At 40.9% G+C, this 21,058-nt stretch overlaps 1 protein-coding gene across 2 annotated transcripts in view; it reads left to right on the forward strand.

Annotated features, from left to right (window-relative positions):
• LOC147024197 (glutamate receptor ionotropic, NMDA 2A-like) overlaps positions 1–21,058 on the forward strand; it is a 354,309-nt gene that overhangs the window by 305,251 nt on the left and 28,000 nt on the right. For both annotated transcript variants that reach the window (XM_085883870.1, XM_085883871.1), the window contains exon 9: positions 9,182–9,342. In XM_085883870.1, coding sequence (XP_085739996.1) covers positions 9,182–9,342 — 161 coding nt within the window. The remainder of the gene's footprint in view (positions 1–9,181; positions 9,343–21,058) is intronic.

Here is a 21,058-nt window from a genome sequence, read left to right on the forward strand (position 1 = left end):
CTCTAGGCCTCTGATATGCGAAGTTACAAAAATTTCCAATGATAACTGTGCTCTGCAGAATTTTTTATACGTGATTACAGACAAACAAACAAACAAACAAACAAACAAACAAACAAAAAAAACATACAAGCTGAGTAACATATCTTGCAAAAACTTAGTTTGGCAAGATAATAATAACTTTGTCCTTTGTTACGTGAAGCAGATGTACCTTGTGAAGGAGTACATTAAACCAGATGAAATTCACAGGAGAGTGTGCTGCATAGGCTTCATTTGGTGATACATGTCGCGAAGGTATACTTTTGTTGAATTGTTGCACTTAGTTTAGAAAAGGCACTAATTGGTGAGTGTTCTTCAGTATTCTCATAGGCCACAAGGTTGCCACTCAAGCAAACATACGATGTGGAACCATAAAACGAGACCAGATATTTCATGAAAATTGCCATATTATACTGAAGGTGGAGTTGCAGACAAATTGGATGTCAATGTTCGAAGTGGGCAAACAATCATTCATTAATTATCAGCATAAATTCAAGATCACAAATTCCTTTTCAAGGAACCTCAGCACAAGAGGAGGCTGTTCAGCCCATCAAGCCTGCACAATGGTTGCCAACCTATGGTTGTTTGTCCATGCTCTATCATTTTTAAATGCTGAGTTTAAAAAGCAGGAAAGCATCATGTACCATGTTTACAATCTTTGCTATGACTCAGCTGGCCCTCTTCAAAGCTCACCTTCTTCCGTTTGAACCGCCCACCTCCCAGGCTCAGAGTGGACACTCGAACCATTGCCCCACTTAATCTGATTAAATAAGGTACATACATTGTGCGAACCAAATAACTTTTTTTTTTAATCAAAAGGCAACTAATTTGGCGATTGCAGCCCAGCTCAACAAACACAACTGGAGAGAGGGAGATGATTTTTGAAGAAGAATGTAACATGGGATGGAAACTGAGCCCATCATTTCATGCCAGTGTCAAAGTCAGTCATCATGGAATGAAAACTTTCTGAATACTTACAACCAAGAACAATTTACAGTTGAACCATGTAGCTTCCTGGTTGAGCCATGAGCAACACTGAAACTATTTTCTGTTTTCATACATTATTATTCCTTTTTGTAAACAAACGTGTGGGTAAAATCTAAAGTGGATGTGTGTGGTGTGCACGTGAGCAGGTGTCACTATTTTTTCATATATAACTGCATGATTACATTTAGCCATATGGAAGTTCAGAAGGATTTAAGGAAGGTGATTGTGCTGTGGCTGAATTTCAGTCAAATTCAAGAAAGTTTTGGTTTTCATGAAGTACGACTTGCTTAAACTGTACTGAGGCTGACAAGATGACTTAGAGGTATGCACACTCACCTCTAAGCCATTTAGTCTCGGTTCTAATCCAGACCCATCTAAAAACTATCATCACAGTGTTTTACAGGCAGGGTAATTCATCACTTTGTGTGACATCCCTCGGATGGATGTCAAAATGGTGTCCTGTATGCCGACATTAGTTGGTGGATGTTAAAGATCCCTTCACGTCCTTCGTGAAGACTAGGCAAGCTGTCACTTGCACCATTACCAAATTCCAAATTCCTGCCCTATATATTGCTGGGAAAGAGATGGTAAACTGCCCCACATGACCTCAGGCCAAGAAACTGCTTTGGCAGAACCAATGCTGTGTAAGACAGAGTACGGTACATTAGATCTGAAACTGTAATGAAACTGATGAGACTTGCATTCCACCCAAAGTCCTCTTTCAAAAGCTGCCCCTCATGGTTATGAAGGTCAAAGTTGAAACAGCAGACGATCCTGGTTGTTTTGTTATTACAGCATAGTCAAGTTTGGTGTGATTAAGAAGTATAAATTATGATAGCCCTGGGTTGCATTGGGCCTTGAGAAATACAAAATTGCTTTTTCCTGTGAAACGTCTTGCAGAGTATCGGGGCAACTATGAATAATTCTCAGTGGAGTAACTAAAGAGATGTGAAAAAAATTCTGGTATTTCCCCATAGTATATATTCCGTGGCATATTCACCGTGAATATTTAATAATTAATTATGTATTCTGTATTGCAGAATATTAAGATAAGCTCATAGGTTGTCACAAGGCTTTTTATCATTTGTTTGGATTGCTGTGAGATGGACAGAAGGCAGAATATTAGCAAAAAGTATTCACTTTTATGGCTGGCATTTTTGCTCGTTGGCGGGGAAGGGTTGGCGATGGTGAGACAGTGGCTCTACTTGGTGTTGGCTTAGCGGTTCGGGTGGTGGCTTGGGATCCCAGGGTCCTGAGTTCAACACCGTTGGCTGCTGAATTAACACCAGGGGGTTGACTCAGCCTGTCATCCTTCTGAGGTCGGTGAAATGAGTACCAGTGTAACAGCCAAAAGGCTGCACATGAAGGGAAGGCGTATTGATGGATTTATTAAATCTGGTATTGGTGTGGTGCAGGCATGATCGGCCGAATGGCCTCCTCCTGTGCAAAATGTCCTAAATATGGGAGATGCTCATCTATCTATAATTCCAGCAATGTGTGTGTGTGTGTGTGTGTGTGTGTGTGTGTGTGTGTGTGTGTGTGTGTGTGTGTGTGTGTGTGTGTGTCTATGACCACTGTTTCTCGACAACCACTGGTCCGATCTAATTGAAACTTGCCAGGTATATTGCTGGGGACCTGAGGATGTGCCTTTTCAAGGTTTGATATTAATCGGACAAGTGGTTCCCAAGTTATGCCATTTATTTACCAAACCAATGACAGGACACGTTGCTGCGTAGGCGTGGCCGATGGGGAAAGAGCGCATTCCCCATTACGGGTTACCACATACGGACTTCCGGATAGTGATGACTTACTGTATTATAATAATTTATCGATTTCTTATGCGCATTTATAGATAAACGCAATGCCCCAATCCAGTCGTGGTTTACGAGAGCGAAGGAACGGCCTGTGAGGTAGTTTGAATGTTTGTTATCTTGCCAAAACGAAGTTTTTGCAAGATATGTTAGTCAGCTTGTATGTTTTTTTTTGTTTGTTTGTTTGTTTGTTTGTCTGTAATCACGTATAAAAAATTCTGCAGAGCACAGTTATCATTGGAAATTTTTGTCACTTCGCATATCAGAGGCCTACAGAGGTCCCTTTCAGTGCACAAAATTTTGAAGGTCAAGGTCAAAGGTCAAGGTCATTTATCGCAAATCAGGGGAGTCGACGAAACCCTTATTTTTTGAGTAATTTTGATCAGATCGTCTTCAAACTTCATGGGAATATCGGTCATGGTCTGGCGCTCAGCTGATTAATTTTTGGTGGCGATTGACCTTGACCTTCATTTGTTTTTTGTTTTTTTTGGTCTGTAATCACGTATAAATCACTCTGCAGAGCACAGTTGTCATTGGAAATTTTTGTAACTTCGCATATCAGAGGCCTATAGAGGTCCCTTTCAGCGCATAAAATTTTGAAGGTCAAGGTCAAAGGTCTAGGTCAATATGTCGCAAATCAGGGGAGTCGACGAAACCCTCATTTTTTGAGTAAATTTGATCGGATCGTCTTCAAACTTCATGGGAATATAGTTCATGGTCTGGCGCTCAGCTGATTAATTTTTGGTGGCGATTGGCCTTGACCTTCATGGTTAACACCGAAGGTCAAACATATTTGACCCCAAGGTCAAATTTTCAAGTTTTAGGAACCATATCGTGTAGTACCTCAAATTGAACACTTCGATGAGTGCTTTCTAGATATGTCAAGCTTGAGACATTATGACGTCATTTGGTGACGTTATGAGGCAAACGCATATTTTTCATGGTTACTCTATAAAACGATTCTCATCGGAATCTCTCGTAGGCAGCTATTCCTCAAGGAGTCACTCCTGGTGGATAGCAGCTCTGTTCACCTCAGTGTGACCTTAAAGAAGTCACACGTGGTCACCTTTTGGCAAGATATGGGTCTTTTTATTGTTTTTTTTTGCACGTACGGCCACGCACGAGCGAAGTAACAGCCTGTGTGGTTGTTGTTTCTGGCACCTGGTTTGAAAGATTTTTTTTTTTTGCACATACGGCCACGCATGAGCGAAGGAACGGCCTGTGTGGTTGTTGTTTCTGGCACCTGGTTTGAAAGATTTTTTTTTTTTTGCACGTACGGCCACGCACGAGCGAAGGAACGGCCTGTGTGGTTGTTGTTTCTGGCACACGGTTTGAAAGTTTTTTTTGGAGTGAAAGAACAGCCTGTGTGGTTGTTGTTTCTGGCACCTGGTTTGAAAGATTTTTTTTTTTTGCACGTACGGCCATGCATGAGCGAAGGAACGTCCTGTGTGGTTGTTGTTTCTGGCACACGGTTTGAAACTTTTTTTTGGAGCGAAAGAACAGCCTGTGTGGTTGTTGTTTCTGGCACCTGGTTTGAAAGATTTTTTTTTTTTTTTGCACGTACGGCCACGCACAAGCGAAGGAACAGCCTGTGTGGTTGTTGTTTCTGGCACAGGGTTTGAAAGTTTTCTTTGGAGCAAAAGAACAGCCTGTGTGGTTGTTGTTTCTGGCACGCGGTTTGAAAGTTTTTATTTTTTTATTTTTTGCATGTACAGCCACGCACGTACGGGCACGCGAGAGCGAAAGAACAGCCTGTTTGTTTGTTGTTTCTGGCACACGGTTTGAAAGTTTTTTTTGGAGCGAAAGAACAGCCTGTGTCGTTGTTGTTCCTGGCACGTGGTTTGAAAGATGGTTTTTTTTTCTTGCACGTACGGCCATGCACATATGGCCACGCACGCACGGGCACGTGAGAGCGAAGGAACGGCCTGTGTGGTTTTTTTTTTTTTGTTTTTTTTTTTTGTATACCTTGGTCGAGGCTCGTATGAGAGCTAACACACAACTCACAGCAAGGAGGCATGAGACAAGAGGGGCGGGAGTGGAAGGGACAAAACATTGGGGAACAGACACAGGTGAACTGTGGAAGGGAGAGGGATGGGGATGGGACGGGGAACATGGTGAGGAGAAGATGGACATTACAGGGACTTTCAGGAAGGAAAGCAGGAGAATTGAAGGAAGTGGGCTTGGGTGGATTATCGGGGGTAGAAAAGATCGAGGATTTGGATGGGGGAAGATAAGAGGTGGTGGTGAACAGCTGTTTTGAAAGCCTGGAGGGAAGAATGGGAAAGAATAGAGTGAGGAAGTTTATTCCAAAGGCGGGAAAAAGAGGAATGAAAGAGTGAAGATGAGCAGTGATTCGTGATTTTGGTAGTTTTACCAGAAGGGGGTTGTTGGCGGACCTTGAGCGCCCTGTGGAAATGTGGTTGGGACAAATCGCAGAGAGAGCAGGGGGGGCAAGGCTGGAGAGGAGTCGGTAGAAGACAGAAAGACCACCGACCAACCTGCGGTGATTGAGTGAGAGGCCCAAAGACTCAGCTTCATTGCGGGAGATGCCAATGATCTTAAAAGCCCTGGTTTCGACAGCGTGAAGTCGAGAAAGGTGGGAGGCAGGAGCACCAGCCCAGAGGGGAGAGCAGTACTCCATCAGGCTATGGACAAAAGCTTTGTAAGTGGTCAGGAGCTCAAGAGGGCCGAGGAAGGACTTTGCACGACGGAGGATTCCCAGTCGGCGACTGGCTTTTGAGGCAAGGTTGGAAATGTGACTTTCCCAGGAAAGGTCATGGCAGATAGTGAGACCCAGAAGCTTGAAAGAAAAGACTTCTTCCAGAGGATTGTTGAGAAAGTGGATGGGGGGGTTTTGTAAACGGTCCTTTCGAAGAGACATAGTGAGAGTGTGAGATTTGTCTGGATTGAAAGACATGTTCCACGTGTTGGACCAGTTTGTGATTTTATCCAGATCTGCAGTGAATGAAGTAGCTGCTGCTTGCCGGTCTGAGGGATGACAGATGGTACGGCAGAGGGTGGAGTCATCGGCAAAGAGAAATAGAGGATTTTCCAGAGAGTCGGGGAGATCATTGACGAAAACCAGAAAAAGAACAGGGCCCAGAACGCTACCTTGAGGAACTCCAGCCTGCACAGGAAGAGGGGATGAAAGAACTCCATTTAGGGCCACACGTTGACTGTGACAGGAGAGGAAGTCTGCGAGCCATGAGTGGAGATGGCCTTGAATACCATGGGAAGAGAGTTTGGTGAGTAGGGCAGGGTGCCAGACTGTGTCAAAAGCACGTGATATGTCCAGGGATACGGCTCGGATTTCCTGTCTGGCATTGAGGACCTCCATCCATTGATGGGAGAGTAGTAGCAGCATATCCAGGGCAGAGTGACCTGGTCTGAAACCAAATTGATGATTGGAAATCAAGCCATTGGAGAAGAGGAAGGATTTCATGTCTGAAGCGATGATGGATTCCATAACCTTGCTGATGATTGGGAGAAGGCTGATTGGTCTGTAGTTTCAGGGATCTGTTTTTGCACCTTTTTATGCAGGGCAGTGATGTTAGCAGATTTCCAAGTTGTTTCTGGTTGTTGTTTCTGGCATGCGGTTTGAAAGTTTTTTTTTTTTTTTTTTTTTTTTGCACGTATGGGCATGTACTGCCACACACGTACGGGCACGCGAGAGCGAAAGAACAGCCTGTGTGTTTGTTGTTTCTGGCACATGGTTTGAAAGTTTTTTTTGGAGCGAAAGAACAGCCTGTGTCGTTGCTGTTCCTGGCACGTGGTTTGAAAGATGGTTTTTTTTTCTTGCACGTACGGCCATGCACATATGGCCACGCACGTACGGGCACGTGAGAGTGAAGGAACGGCCTGTGTGGTTGTTGTTTCTGGCACGCGGTTTGAAAGTTTTTTTTTTAGTTGTTTTTGCACGTATGGGCACGCACGTACAGGCACGTACTAGTTTTCTTTAATAGGAAAAATCGGTTTTATCCCATCCATGCGAAGCCAAAAGCAGGGTTAAGCAATTTGTTCATGTATGTCTGTCTGTCTTCTCAATTTATGATCATCAGTTTATGATCAAGGAACGGCTTATTTAAATTGAATGCTATATTTTTAACACAAATCAGAACATGAGTCAGAAGACAAGTCTGGCATTTTTTCAGTACTTTGGCTCTGAAATCATCCTGATATCTCAATCACAAAGAGGAGTGAGAGAATGTTTTTACTACGTCTGTCTGTCTGGCAGTCAAAATTGAAAATCATTCCAAACAGAAAACCTACTGTACTGAAGGACGTTATAAAGGACACAAACAACAAGCAAGGATAACTAATGTAACATGCCATGTTAGTTCTGGTGATGTCATGGACACTGGGTAAAATGACAGTAAATCCCCAAATTAATTTATTTATACACCTCTAAACCTCTTTAAACCTTCATTTAAAATGAATTCTACACTTTCACACTGTAAAACACAAATATCCTACATAATACTTTAAGAACCATGCTATATATCGATATATACTGTATACAGCATGAGAGGGTGTGACATGTGAGATGGTACACTATCGGGGTGAAGAAGAGGCCGTCAATATGGCAATGTACAATGTCGATTGATGTTGCATTCTATGGTGATCAATAAAGCCTCCATCTCCAAAACATGCCTGGTGTTGGCTTAATGGTTAGGGTGGTGGGCTTTGGATCTGAGGGTCCTGAGTTCAAATCCTGCTTGGCTGTTGAATTAATACCAGGTGGGGTTAACTCGAGCTGTCATCCTTCTGAGGTCGGCAAAATGAGTGCTAAGCAGCTAACATGCTGGTACACTGCGTCGGAGTGGTGACCCATCCAGGATTGTGCCCAATAATCCAGGAGACTGCTTAAGCAGCACCAATGTTCTGCATAGAGTATGGTCCCAATGGATGGATCTCCGAAACTGTGACTCAATGTCATCTTATTACAGTCTATAAGGGTGATGTATAAGACTGCTTCAGTAGTGCTAAACTTCTAGATTTAAAAAAAAATCATTATTTTATTAAATCTGAAGTACCGTATATACGAGGAGCAGTCAATAAGTAACCTTAAAATGGCGATATAAATTCGAGAATGTAATGTGTGTATTTGCTGATGACGTATATTATATCTATGAGTAAGAGTCAGGTTTTGCCTATTTTAGGTCTGGCATCATTGAGCGTATGACGTCAGTTGAGCAGATCCAAGATGGTGGCTCCCTTAGAAGCATGCACCAGGGAGGAGCAATGTTCTATCATCAATTTCTTGGGAAGTGAGGGTGTGAATCCCAGTGAAATCCATCGCAGAATGAAAATGCAATATGGTGGCACATGTTTATTACTGCAGCAGGTGTGCCACTGGGACAGAAAGTTTAAAAGTGGTGTTCTTTCAGTTGGTGTGTGAGTTGTCTTGGCACCCACCTTGCAGACACTTTGTGGAACCTCAGCACGTTATGAATGATATGGTGTGCTGATCCATAGCTAATGTTCAATTCAGAGACCACTTCATCCAACGCAATGCGATGGTTTTCCCTGAGCACGTGCACAACTCCTGCCACCATCTCTGATGTGCCGGCGGTTTGAGGTCAGCCTGAGCGAGCAGCATCTGCCACATTGGACACTCTACTTTTAAACTTCCTGTCCCAGTCGTACACCTGCTGCAATAATAAACATGTGTCACCATATTGCATTTCATTCCGCGATGGATTTCACTGGGATTCACACCCTCACTTCCCAAGAAACGGATGCCAGACCGTTGCTCCTCCCGAGTGCATGCTTCTAAGGGAGCCGCCATCTTGGAACTGCTCAGCTGACATCATATGCTCAATGTTTCGAGATCTAAAACAGGCAAAACATGTCTCTTACTCATAGATATAACATATGTCGTCTACAACTACACACATTACATTCTCAAATTTATATCACCATTTTAAGGTTACTTATTGACTGCCCCTCTTACTTGAATACAGCGTGGGGAATCGTGTTCAATGAACTCTGTATTTTTTTTAATTATTATATTTTAAGAAGACAAGAACTTATACAGTACTTTTAACTATCTTATAATTGCATAATTTGTAAAATCTATATTATAATGTCCCGTTTTGGGCATCATCCCATTTTGGGAAACCTTCCTCTACATGTGCTGCACTTACATCAATTGATTGACTTGCTGAATGACAGGATGGTTGTGTCGCGTCATGGCTTTGTAGATGACCAGCATTCAAGCTGGTTGCCTGCCCATTCACCTCCGTGCCAGCACAATGACAATGTCTAACGAAAAAGCGTCGTGGTTAATTAGCATGTGATGTGTGTTGCTTGGTTGAGAATTTGTCACTTTGCTCTTTCATTTGCAGTTCCAGAAGCCCACGAAGCAAAGGCCCCCACTACGCTTTGGCACTGTCCCTAATGGCAGCACGGAACGTAACATACGAAACAACTACCCTGAAATGCATGGATACATGTCACAGTACAACCAACGCTCTGTCGAGGGTGCTCTTGTCAACCTCAAGTTAGGGTATGGAGATAACTTTTAAAATGACAAAATCGTCATCATCATCAATCATCATATTTTCATTTCATCATCACATTTCCTTCATCCTTTTCATCATTATTTCCATAATCAATGGGTATTGTGCCAGATCAGATATTGAACATTTCTTGGAAATTGCATTTGCAGAGTATAACTTCTTTATATTTTAAAAGTTACAATTCTCTTGTGTTTGAAGGAATGTGGAGAATTAAGTTATAGGGAAAGGTGGTACGTTCAGATATGTAAAAAACAGTATCAAGTTGCTAATTTAGAGGCACTTGAAGCTCTTGTTCACTTGTATACTAATGTTATGATTGAATAGATTGTCTGACAGGATAATTCTGAGATCGCACACCTTTGAATCGTCTCGTCTGGGTTTCATTCATGACGTGATTAAAATATAAACTTCAGAGTCAAGGTGTTGCATCAAATAGTGTGCCATCCCTTGAATTGATGTTAATCTGGTTGTGTCTTCTGTTAGCATTAGTTGGTGGACGTTAAAATTGCCCGCGTTGTCTTCTGTGAATAGGAGGTGAGTTATTGCCGGCACCTTGAACGCATTAGAAAAATCCTGCCAGGATGTCCAAGGACACTACATCAGCAGCATAACTGTATGCTGTTATAGCAGAACGACAGAACCAGCATACTGACTTCAGACTTGAATCCCAGTCCAATATGCAATTTGCTAACAACAGCAGTAAGAGCGGAAAAAAATTCTTAAGTATTATATTTAGTTGTAGATGTAAAAAAATATGAATGTGATGTTTCTTGGACTATTGCATCTTCTTCCGATGAGCTTGTGATCTCGAACAGCTTGGTTTGTTGAGAAAATGTATTTTGGACATGAAAAACTGTGTTCGTCTCAGCTTATCAGTTTAAGCCACCAATGACATCATCAGCTACAAGGCTGATATTTAGAGAGGCATTGCTCATTAAAAATTGTGATCAACTTTATCATAGATTATCCCACAAATTTAAAACTATTTCATTAATTTTGACAGTGTCGGTGAATAGCTGTGATAAAGATGTCACAGCTACCTCCCTCCCCCATAGGTTTTGCCTGTGTAGTTGTTGTTCCTGGCACGCGGATGGTCAAACCGAGCTCTTAGCAAACCGAGCTAACCCCCCCCCCCCTCCAACCCCACCCTAACAACGGCTACGTTCACTGTTTGGCAGAAGCTTAATTATAGGAAAAAAATTCTCAACATGAAAGGGCTTTGTGCATCGTTGCCAACTCATAAACCTTACAGAATGCCTGCCAAATGACTAGAGTAGTCTAGCACACGGAGATTGAACACAGACGACTGCTTTCATGACTATAGGTCTGGTCAGGAACAGAGATCGCTTAGGTTTGAAATCCACGACTTTTCAACATCATCAGTGTTATCTCTGCCACTGAAGGTGGAAGGAAGTTATGTTTTCACCCCCCCCCCCCTTTGTCTGTTTGTTTGTTTGTTTGTTACTTGCGAAAAGCGAAGATCTTTCAAGTATTTTGGTTGGTTGCATGTGTTATTCTGTCTGTCTCTCTGTCTCTTTGTTTGTCTGTTTGTTTGTATGTTCGTCGCCTACAGGTCACACTTTTAAACTGATCCTCACAAAACTTCACCGCATGGTAGAGTTCGTCATAAGCAAGAAGCCTATTGTTTTTGAGGCCAAAAGTCAACAACTTTGTCTAGTTTCTAAAATCCTCAATTTTCATCAAATTGACTAGAAATTTAAAGAGGATTTGCATATCAGGTCACTGTATTCAACCACCAATTATATTTGACGTCAACAACGACCAAAAGGTCAACAAACTCAACATAGGACAAATTTCTAAAATTGTCAGTTTTCATCTGATAGACTTGAAATTTGAAGAGGAGTTGCATATTTCGGCATTGAATTCAACCACCAATTATTTTAGAGGTCAAATTTGTTTAATGAATTTCACAAGTATTGTGCTATGCATGACTGATTTATTGTTGCTTGGGGGAAAAAAAAATTTGCGAAGTATGTTTGTCTGTCGTGTTATTACTTGCAAAATCGAAGATTTTTCAAGCATATTCGTTGGTCGATTTTGTTATTCCCTCTGCCACTGAAGGTGAAGGAGGTTATGGTTTCACCACAAGCTGTCTGTTTGTCTGTGTGTAGGATATCTCAAAAAGTTGTGACGGATTCGGATGAAACTTGGTGTATACGTTGGGTGTGTGACAAGGACGAATTGATTCTATTTTGGCAGAAGATCCGGATCCGGATCTGATAATATTTTAAGTGATTCTTCACAATTGAGAGATAGTGCGAAACCGATATGTCGCACGATATCTCAAAAAGTTGCAAACGGATTCGGATAAAACTGGGTGGACACGTTGTTGAATGTATCACAAGGCCAAATTGATTCAAGGATTACAAGGAAATTATATGCAGGAGGAGGCCATTCGGCCCGTCATGCCTGCACCACACCATAGCAGATTTAATAAATCCATCAATACCGCCTTCCTTTCATGTGCAGCCTTTTGGCTGCTACACTGGTACTCATCCCACCAACCTCGGAAGGACAACAGGCTGGGTCAACCCCCTGGTTTTAATTCAGCGGGAAAAAACAGGGCTTAAACTCAGGACCCGGGGATCACAAGCCACCACCCGAACCACTAAGACGACACCAAGTCGATTTTGGTGAAGATCCGCATCCGGATCTGAATACAATAATTATTTAATATTTAAAGTGATTCTTCACCATTCAGAGATAGGGCCAAAAACGATATAGTACTGCCTAGCATGATATTTCAAAAATGTATTGGGCCAGATATGTTCACATGGATCTGCTATGTTTGCAGGAAATCGGCGTGTTCGTGGTTGACCTCTGTTCCCTTTGTAATTATCAGCGACTGAACCGGTTTTGACGAACTTTTTGTAAACGTGATAAATTGTCAATGTCGAAGATGGATCGCAGCTGAAATGCTCTCTGTATTTGTTGCAAACCACCGTGGATGACTTAAAGACGTCCATTCATGCAGCAACCTTTGTTATTTGCTCCAAGGTCAATCTCGTTGCTATTTTAGTTAACTGCAAGGAAAGAAAAAATTCTCAGAAGTGTTAACATTTTTTGAAGCACTCTGTATATATGTACATATGTACATATATATATATATATATATATATATATATATATATATATATATATATATATAAATATATATATATATATATATATATATATATATATATATATATATGTGTGTATTTTGGACGTGTGTGTGTGTGTGTGTATATATATATATATATATATATATATATATATATATATATATATATATATATATATATATATATATATATATATATATATATATATATATATATATATATATATATATATATATATATATATATATATATATATATATATATATATATATATATATATATTTTGACTTCTTAGACATATATACATTTTTATATATATATATTTATATATATATGTATATATATATATATATATATATATATATATATATATATATATATATATATATATATATATATATATATATATATATATATATATATATATATATATATACATATATATACAGAGTGCCTCAAAAATGTTAATACTTCTGAGAATTTTTTTTGAATTAAAATGAATTCGTTCAAATCATGACTTCATCCATAAAAAAATTGCTGCTGAATGCAGAACAACCTTCGAGACATCGCAAAGTTCAATCGCCCGTGAAATAAACATTGCAAAAAATCCGCCATTTTGTCTCCTCATCTGTGCATGTGTCACATCGTCGGTTTGGGTGGTACACTTGGTACATCGGTCCGCGCAAAAATTAGAACTTTTTTTAATGTCTATTTTATACCAGATTTGCTCTGATTCCCTGTAGAGCATGTGGTGAAACCTCCAAAATTATAGACACAGATCTGGCAGACACTATGGATGGGCAGTCCTTCTGGGGGACAGGGCATGAGGTCGAGCAATGAATGCAATAAATCATATAGCTCAATGAAGCTGGTTAATTTTGGCATGTACCTAAATTTTTTTGTTCACTCAATATAATTCTCCAAAGAGTAGAAATAGATAAGGTTAAAGCTTTGGAAATTTCACATTTTCTTGTGTATGTATGGAGGAGGGAACATAGCCTTGCTTGGTTTAAGTAAATAGGTATATTGGCTTAGTTATAAGACTCATTATTTCTTTAAATTATCAGATTTCACAACAGATTTTGACACTTATTTAGTCCAGACGATATCCAATCCTCAAAACCTCAATAATATTTCGATGATATACTTTAATTAGTCCATGAGATTAGATCATGGAAAATCGTATAATGCATTAAATCGCTCCAAGCTCCTGATTTGAAAACTATATTACTTATAAAAGCGATGTACACAGTGATTCGTAGCTATTATGAACAGGCATTTGATAATATGAGTGATGAAAGTTAAAAAAAAAACCTTTATCATTAAGAAAGCATTGCAGACTGCTCCAAGTCCAGGGATGAGCAGGCCAAAATACATGGTGGCTTCAGACCCCAACGAGGTTACCCAGTGAACGCCTGAAGTCCCCAGAGAGCAAGTTGGCTGAGGATTGCCTGTTGAACGATATAATTAAATAAGGCCGTTAATTATCTTCAAAAGGGGTGCTTTAATTAACCCAAACATCCTAATTTCACTCTTGCACTTCCTTGGAGTTTTCGTAATGTGCATGCAAAGTTTCAGACTGTTAGGTTTTATGGTTTTGGAGTTATGGAGGACACACACACACACACACACACACACACACACACACACACACACACACACACACACACACACACACACACACACACATACACACACATACACACACATACACACACACACACACACACACACACACACACACTGCCTTTTATTAATATAGATTTATTTACTTCAGCAAATGGTCTGGTTGGTCATAAGCAAGAAGCCTATTCATTTTCTTGTCAAAAAGGTCAACATCAGTGAAAGGTCAACAACTTCGGTCTTTTTCTAAAATTCTCAATTTTTCCTCTGATTGACTTCAAATTTAAAGAGTATTTGCGAATCATGTCATGGAATTCAACCCCCCAATTATTTTTGAGGTCAACGTAGCCCAAAAGGTCAACAAAGGCCAAAGGTAAATAACTTCAAGGTGGAATTTCTAAAATCCTCAATTTTCATCCAATTGAGTTGAAATTTTTAGACGATTTGCATATCAGGTCACTGAATTCAACCACACATTGTGTTTTTTAGGGTCAAATTTGTTTTAGGAATTTCGCAAGTATCGTGCTGTGCAGGACACCTTTCTTTCTTTTTTAGTCATTGTTGAGCCTGGAATTGACGTCCGAACACATCCCACAGATGTTGCCATAAGTCTTGAAAACTGTGCACCTGGACTGGTTGCTCCAGAAAACTTGCTTCCACATTTTGAGGCTCCAGAATATCCATGCATTGCACGACAGCAGGTGATGCTGTGCATGACTACAGGGATGAATGTCTTGTGTACAGCTGCTTTTACATGGTATTCCACCAGATACAAAGCTCTAAAAATTATCTTACTGCTTGCCTCACATCCCAGTAAATTTACACACTCTTGATTGTTTAAATTGTCCTGATGGAAGTGTTCATTAACTGATAGCTGATTATCATTGCTTATAACTTCATTTATTTATTTATTTGCCCCTTCCAGCTCTGAAATTGAGTAATAAGACTGTTCATTGTATATGTATGCTATATCCATTGGTGTTATGGTTATTTGAATCAGATGCACATAATTCAAACAGGCAAAGGAGTGTCCCATGACTTTTGATTCAATAATTTATTTTCCTTAGCAAAATAAATACAGTATATACAGTCCTGTAAATTTAATACCACATGCTAAATATATCTGGCAAATATTGAGGAAAGTTAAGAAATGCAAATTTGCTGCTCAATATGTTTGGAAGTCATCCCTGGAAACAATATTCAGCATTTTTTTTTACTTTCCTTTGACAAATACTTGAGTTTGACACCAACTTAATTTTATTTGCCTTTACCTTGTGAAGGTTTTGTGACAAGTGAGCTTTCCACATTTGTCATACGTTCATAACTGTCCACAGCTCATATTCTACGACAGAAAGGTACACTTAAGCATACAGACATGGCAGTTTTCCAACAAACAATATATAATGTTTTTATCTCTATATGTAGTGTCTTCTTTGGCACAGACATGTTGATAGAATTGAACTCAGAATTTATTACTTTATGTTATACGAGCAGAGTACCCCCCCCCCCCACTCCCCCCCCAGAGGCTGGGTAAAGTTTGCACATGGCTTGCTGAAAAAAGTATAGTCTACATATTGCAAGAAGATTATTTTGATGTTTCCTCATACCGATGGGTCTGCCCATCTAAGGTGTGTAAAGGATCTAAGAAGTCTAAGAAGTCAAAAGGGTTCAATGGGTCTATAATGGTCTTAATGGTTAGAAAGGTCCAAAGGGTACATTGCAATAGTAGTAAGGTTATTAAGGATATATAGCATCAAAAGGGGAATATATATTGAAGGAGTCTAAGGAGTCTAAAGGTGTCTAAATGCCAAATGGGTCTAATGGGTTGAATGAGTCAAGGGGTCTAAGTGGTATGAAGGGTCTAAAGGGTATGTTCCAAAAGTAGTTCGGGGTCTAAAGGGTCCATGGAGTCTCAAGAGGTATAAATGTCTAAGGAGTTGAGGAGTCAAAAGGATCTAAAGGGTCTAAGGAGTTTTAGGTGTCTAATGGTCAAAAGGGTCTAATGCGTATAAAGGGTCCAAAAGGTCAAGGGGTTTAAAGGGTCAATGTATCTAAGCAATGTGAAGCTTTTTAAGGGTCTCAAGTGGTATATGTGGTCTACAGAGTCTAACCGGGTCAAAAGGTCGAATGGGTTTAAAGGGTCTTAAAGGTTAAATGATTGGTGGAATCTAAAGGGTGTAAAGGTCTAAAATGGGTCTAAGAGGTCCTAAGTATCTATGGGGTCTAAGGGGTCTAAAGCATACATTCCACATAGTAGTTAGGATCTAAGGGTTCTAAAGGGTCAAATGGGTTTAAAGAGTCCATATCATCTCAGTGGGTCTAAAGGTCTACAGGGATCTAAAAGATGTAAATGTCTAAAGAGTTAAATTTAAAGGGTCTAAAATGTCTAAAGGGTCTTAAATGGCCTTAAAAGGTCGAAATTATTTAAAATGTCTAAAGGTGTAAAGAGTGAAGTAATCTCAGCAGCCTAAAGGTTTTAAAGGTTTTAAAGGTATTGTTGTGAATTCGCGCCCGCCGGCATGCGGACGGCCGCGTCACTCGAATCGCGACCGCGTCGCCCACCGGACGGACAATTCAGTCGTGACCCTCCGGGAACTATCGCCCGGAGCCAGTCACGGGTGGGCCTTTCGACCTCACCACAATCGTGCCAATCGGCCACCCGCATAGGATAGGGTTGTTCGCCAAACTCGACCTACCTAAGTACCCACGCGGATGGTAAACCGGGCGATCGTACCTCGCCGCAGGTCGACTCCTGACATGAACCGCTTAAGCGGTCCATTCCGTGCTACAGTTATAACCGAGCGGTGTTATCGTCGGCCTCGACGGTTCCGATTAATTATCGAGCGTATTAAGCCCACTACGAACCCTACGGCAGATGTGGCCGCGTGGCTGTGCCCCGACTCCATGCTCCTTGGCGGGTTTCGTTGTCATGACGTTTGGAGTGGGGTGGGAACAGGGCCCCCTTGTTGCACTATCTCAGCGCGGGGGAAAGGGGGAATTGTTGATGCCCTGGGGGAGGAGAATGGCTGGCTGGCTTGGGTCCCACGACGAGCGATCCCACACCGCGACCTCGTCGCCGACCGCCGTCCTTCTCGCCTCGGACCCGAGCTCCTTTGCCTCTTCCCGCAACTCTTCTCAGCCGACTCCAGAACCCAACTCGATGACACACCGATCACTTCGCCACCCGACTCGACTCACTCTCCACCCGACTCGTCTCTCTGCCACACCGATGACTCTACTCACTCTGCACCCGACTCGACTCGCTTCCACACCGATGACTCGACTCACTCTCTCCTGATTCGCCTTGCGCTCGCCGTTTTATAGGTCGGCAGGAGAAAACAATATGCAAATATCCGGATCAGGATGACCTCGGGGGCAGAGCCACGCTCGCCAATTTGACGGAGGAAAAGTGGGCGTGAACCTCCCCTGATCCTAGAATTTGTATATATCGATTTCACACGGACGCGCCTGGAGGCGGGGCCAAGCCGCTCCGTGCTTGCTAATTGGACGGAGGGGAAGTGGGCGTGTAGCGTTTGTGATCCAAATTTTCCTCGGAAAGGCCACTATTTGCACTCGCGGCTCGGTGCGTATCGCTGAACGGGCCCAAAACAGCCCGATGCTCAGTGTTCACAGGTAGTGCGGGAATGGCCGTAGAAGGAGAGAGGTGAGGGTGGTGGAGGGTTTTCGGTGGTGGTTTGATGGTTATGGTGCCATTTGGGAATGACGGTGATGTGATGTTTGCGGGATTGAGTTGTGCAGGTAAAGGTCGTGGCTGTTGGCGTTGTTGTTGTTGTCTGAGGGTTGGAGCATGGTTGTAGTTGGTGACGATGGCTGGCATGGTGGTTAAGGTGGTTGTTGTGTGATGGCGGTTGAGACGTGGTTGGTTCAAAATAAAGATAGAACAGAAAAACGGCTATCTCAAAGCATCGCAGCCCGAATTAATCGCATAAATTCCCTCTAGACAACGGGTTTGGGCTAACTACACATGTACTTAAGAGATATCTCACCTATGGGTCCTGAATGGTGGTTTGCGAATTTCCACAGCCGTAACAGTATGTTCCAATAGTACGTAATTATTAGACGCATTCATGGTGCAACTCATGTTCAAACAGTAGGTAATTATTAATAAACATATTGTCACATCGGTCGATCAAGGTTTAACAGCTGACTTGACTATGAGCTTCACCAAGTTTTTCGTTTTTATACCGCACTCTGTGATTTTTTTTGTCATTCCATAAAGAACTAGAATGGCACTATGTAGAGTGCATTTATTTTCTTTCATTTCTCTCCTCATTTGCGTACACTGCGTATCCATTTTTTATTCTATTTTTATTTCTCCCCTCATTTGCATTCCCTGTGCATCCATTTTGACTTTTAATAATTGCACTCAGCTTGGAGCCAATGTCGAGCCAGATTCCTGTCTGGCACTCATGCCCGTAGAAGCACTTTGAGAGACGTCAGGAGGGAGGGGGTTCCTATCCTATACTCCTCCCCACTAAGCCGCACCCTCAGTTTGCTTCCGAGCACATGTTTGCCATTATGTGGACATCTGCCATTTACTCCCCAAACCAGTCCAGTGGCTGAGGGGGGCGTGCAGCATTGGAATTCTCATGTATGTCTGCAGCTGTGGAGGATCTCAGGTAGAGTTTGAAACAGGAAAGGGCTTATCTTAAGTAACTTTCCTAAGTTGCTTTATACAGCTTTCTTCCGCTAGAAGAGCATGGGAGGAGTTAATTTATTTAATAATTCTAGCCACCTTGGGGAAATTAATTGAGGGAGAGCTGATTGGTTATTCCCTCCAATTATGGGTGAGAGACGTGACTGGTCTTGAGACATATACAGTGCCTATAGAAAGTCTACATACCCTTTCAAAATTTTCACCTTTTGTTGCTTTATAACCTGGAATTAAATTGCATTAAATCAGACTTTTCCCACCTTTATTTACACATCGTAACCCACAACTTCCAAGTGAAAAACTAATTCTACAAATTTCAGAAAATGAATTAAAAATACAAAACTAGAATATCTTGGTTGGATAAGTGTCCACTCCCCTTATAATAGCAATTGTAAATTAGCTCAGGTGTAACCAACCAACTTCAAAATCACACACCAAGTTAATTGGTCTCCACATGTGTTAAACTGTGGTGATTCTGATTATGTCAGAATAAAATCAGCTGTTTCTGTGGGTTTCCTCTGCTGGGTAGTGCATTTCATGGCAAAGACTCAACCATGAGAGGCAATGAGCTTTCAAACGACCTCCTGGATAGAGTTGTGGAAAGGCGCAGATCAGGAGATGGGTATAAAAACATTTCAAAGGCCTTGAATATCCCTTGAAGCACAGTCAAGACAATCAATAAGAAGTGGATGGCATTTGGTACCACAAAGACCCTGCCTAGATCAGGCCATCCCTCCAAACTGGATGATCAAGCAAGGAAGAGACTGATCAGAGAGGCCACAAAGAGGCCAATGGCAACTTTGAAAGAGCTATAGGCCTATATGGCAAAGACTGGTCACTGTGTGCATGTGACAATGATACCCCAAGCACTCCACAAGTCTGGCCTGTATGGAAGGGTCATGAGAAGATAGCCATTACTCAACAAATCCAACTTTGAGACCCATTTGAGGTATGCATTAAACCACTCCGGAGATTCTAAAGTCATGCCGCAAAAAGTTTTATGGTCTGACAAAACCAAGATGGAACTTTTTGGCCTAAATGCAAAATGTTACATTTGGCACAAACCCAACATAGCACATCAACGAAAGAACACCATCCCAATTGTGAATCGTGGTGGTGGCAGCATCATGTTATGGGGATGTTTCTCATCAGCAGGGACTGGGGCACTTGTCAAGATAGAATGGAAAATGAATGGAGCAAAATACAGAAAATCTGAGAGGAAAACCTGATGCCCTTTGTAAGAAAGCTGATGTTGGGATGGAAGTTCACCTTTCAGCATGACAACGACCCAAAGCACACAGCCATATCTACAATGAGGGAGCTAAGAAAAAAAAGATAAATGTCCTTGAGTGGTCCAGTCAGAGACCCAACATAAATCCAATTGAAAATCTGTAGCATAACTTGAATATTGATGTCCATCAACACTCCGCACACAACTTGACTGAGCATGAATAGTTTTGTACAGGAGAATGGAAAAATATTGCCCAATCAAGGTGCGCAAAGTTTGAAGAGACCTGTCCCAACAGACTCACAGCTATAATTGCCGTCAAAGGTGCACCCAGCAAATATTAACTCAGGGGGGTGGACAATTAACCAACAAATATATACTAGTTTTCTATTTTTAATTATTTTTCTGAAATTTGTAGAATTTGTTTTTCACCTCAAAGTTGTGGGTTACGATGTGCAAATAAATGTGGGAAGAGTCTCATTTAATACATTTAAATTCCATGCTATAAGGCAACAAAAGGTGAAAAATTTTAAGGGGGGGGGTAAACTTTCTATAGTATTTGGTATATATATATATATATATATACATATATATATACACATATATATATATATATATATATATATATATATATATATATATATATATATATATATATATATATATATATATATATATATATATATATATATATATATATATATATATATATATATATATATATATATATATATATATATATATATATATATATATATATATATATATATATATATATATATACATATATATATACATATATATATATATATATATATATATATATACATATATATATATATATACATATATATATATATATATATATATATATATATATATATATATGCCTGGTGTTGGTGCAGTGGTTAGGGCAGCGGCTTGGGATCCAAAAGGTCCTGAGTTGAAGCCCCGTTGGGCCACTGAATTTTAATACACCAGGGGGTTGACTCAGCCTGTCATCCTTCCTAGGTCGACGAAATGAGTACCAGTCTACTGGGCCGGTGTATACC

Source organism: Eptatretus burgeri, chromosome 6 (genome assembly GCF_056783735.1).
Source record: "Eptatretus burgeri isolate ZD-2024b chromosome 6, Ebu_testis_v1, whole genome shotgun sequence".
Classification (NCBI taxonomy): domain Eukaryota; kingdom Metazoa; phylum Chordata; class Myxini; order Myxiniformes; family Myxinidae; genus Eptatretus; species Eptatretus burgeri.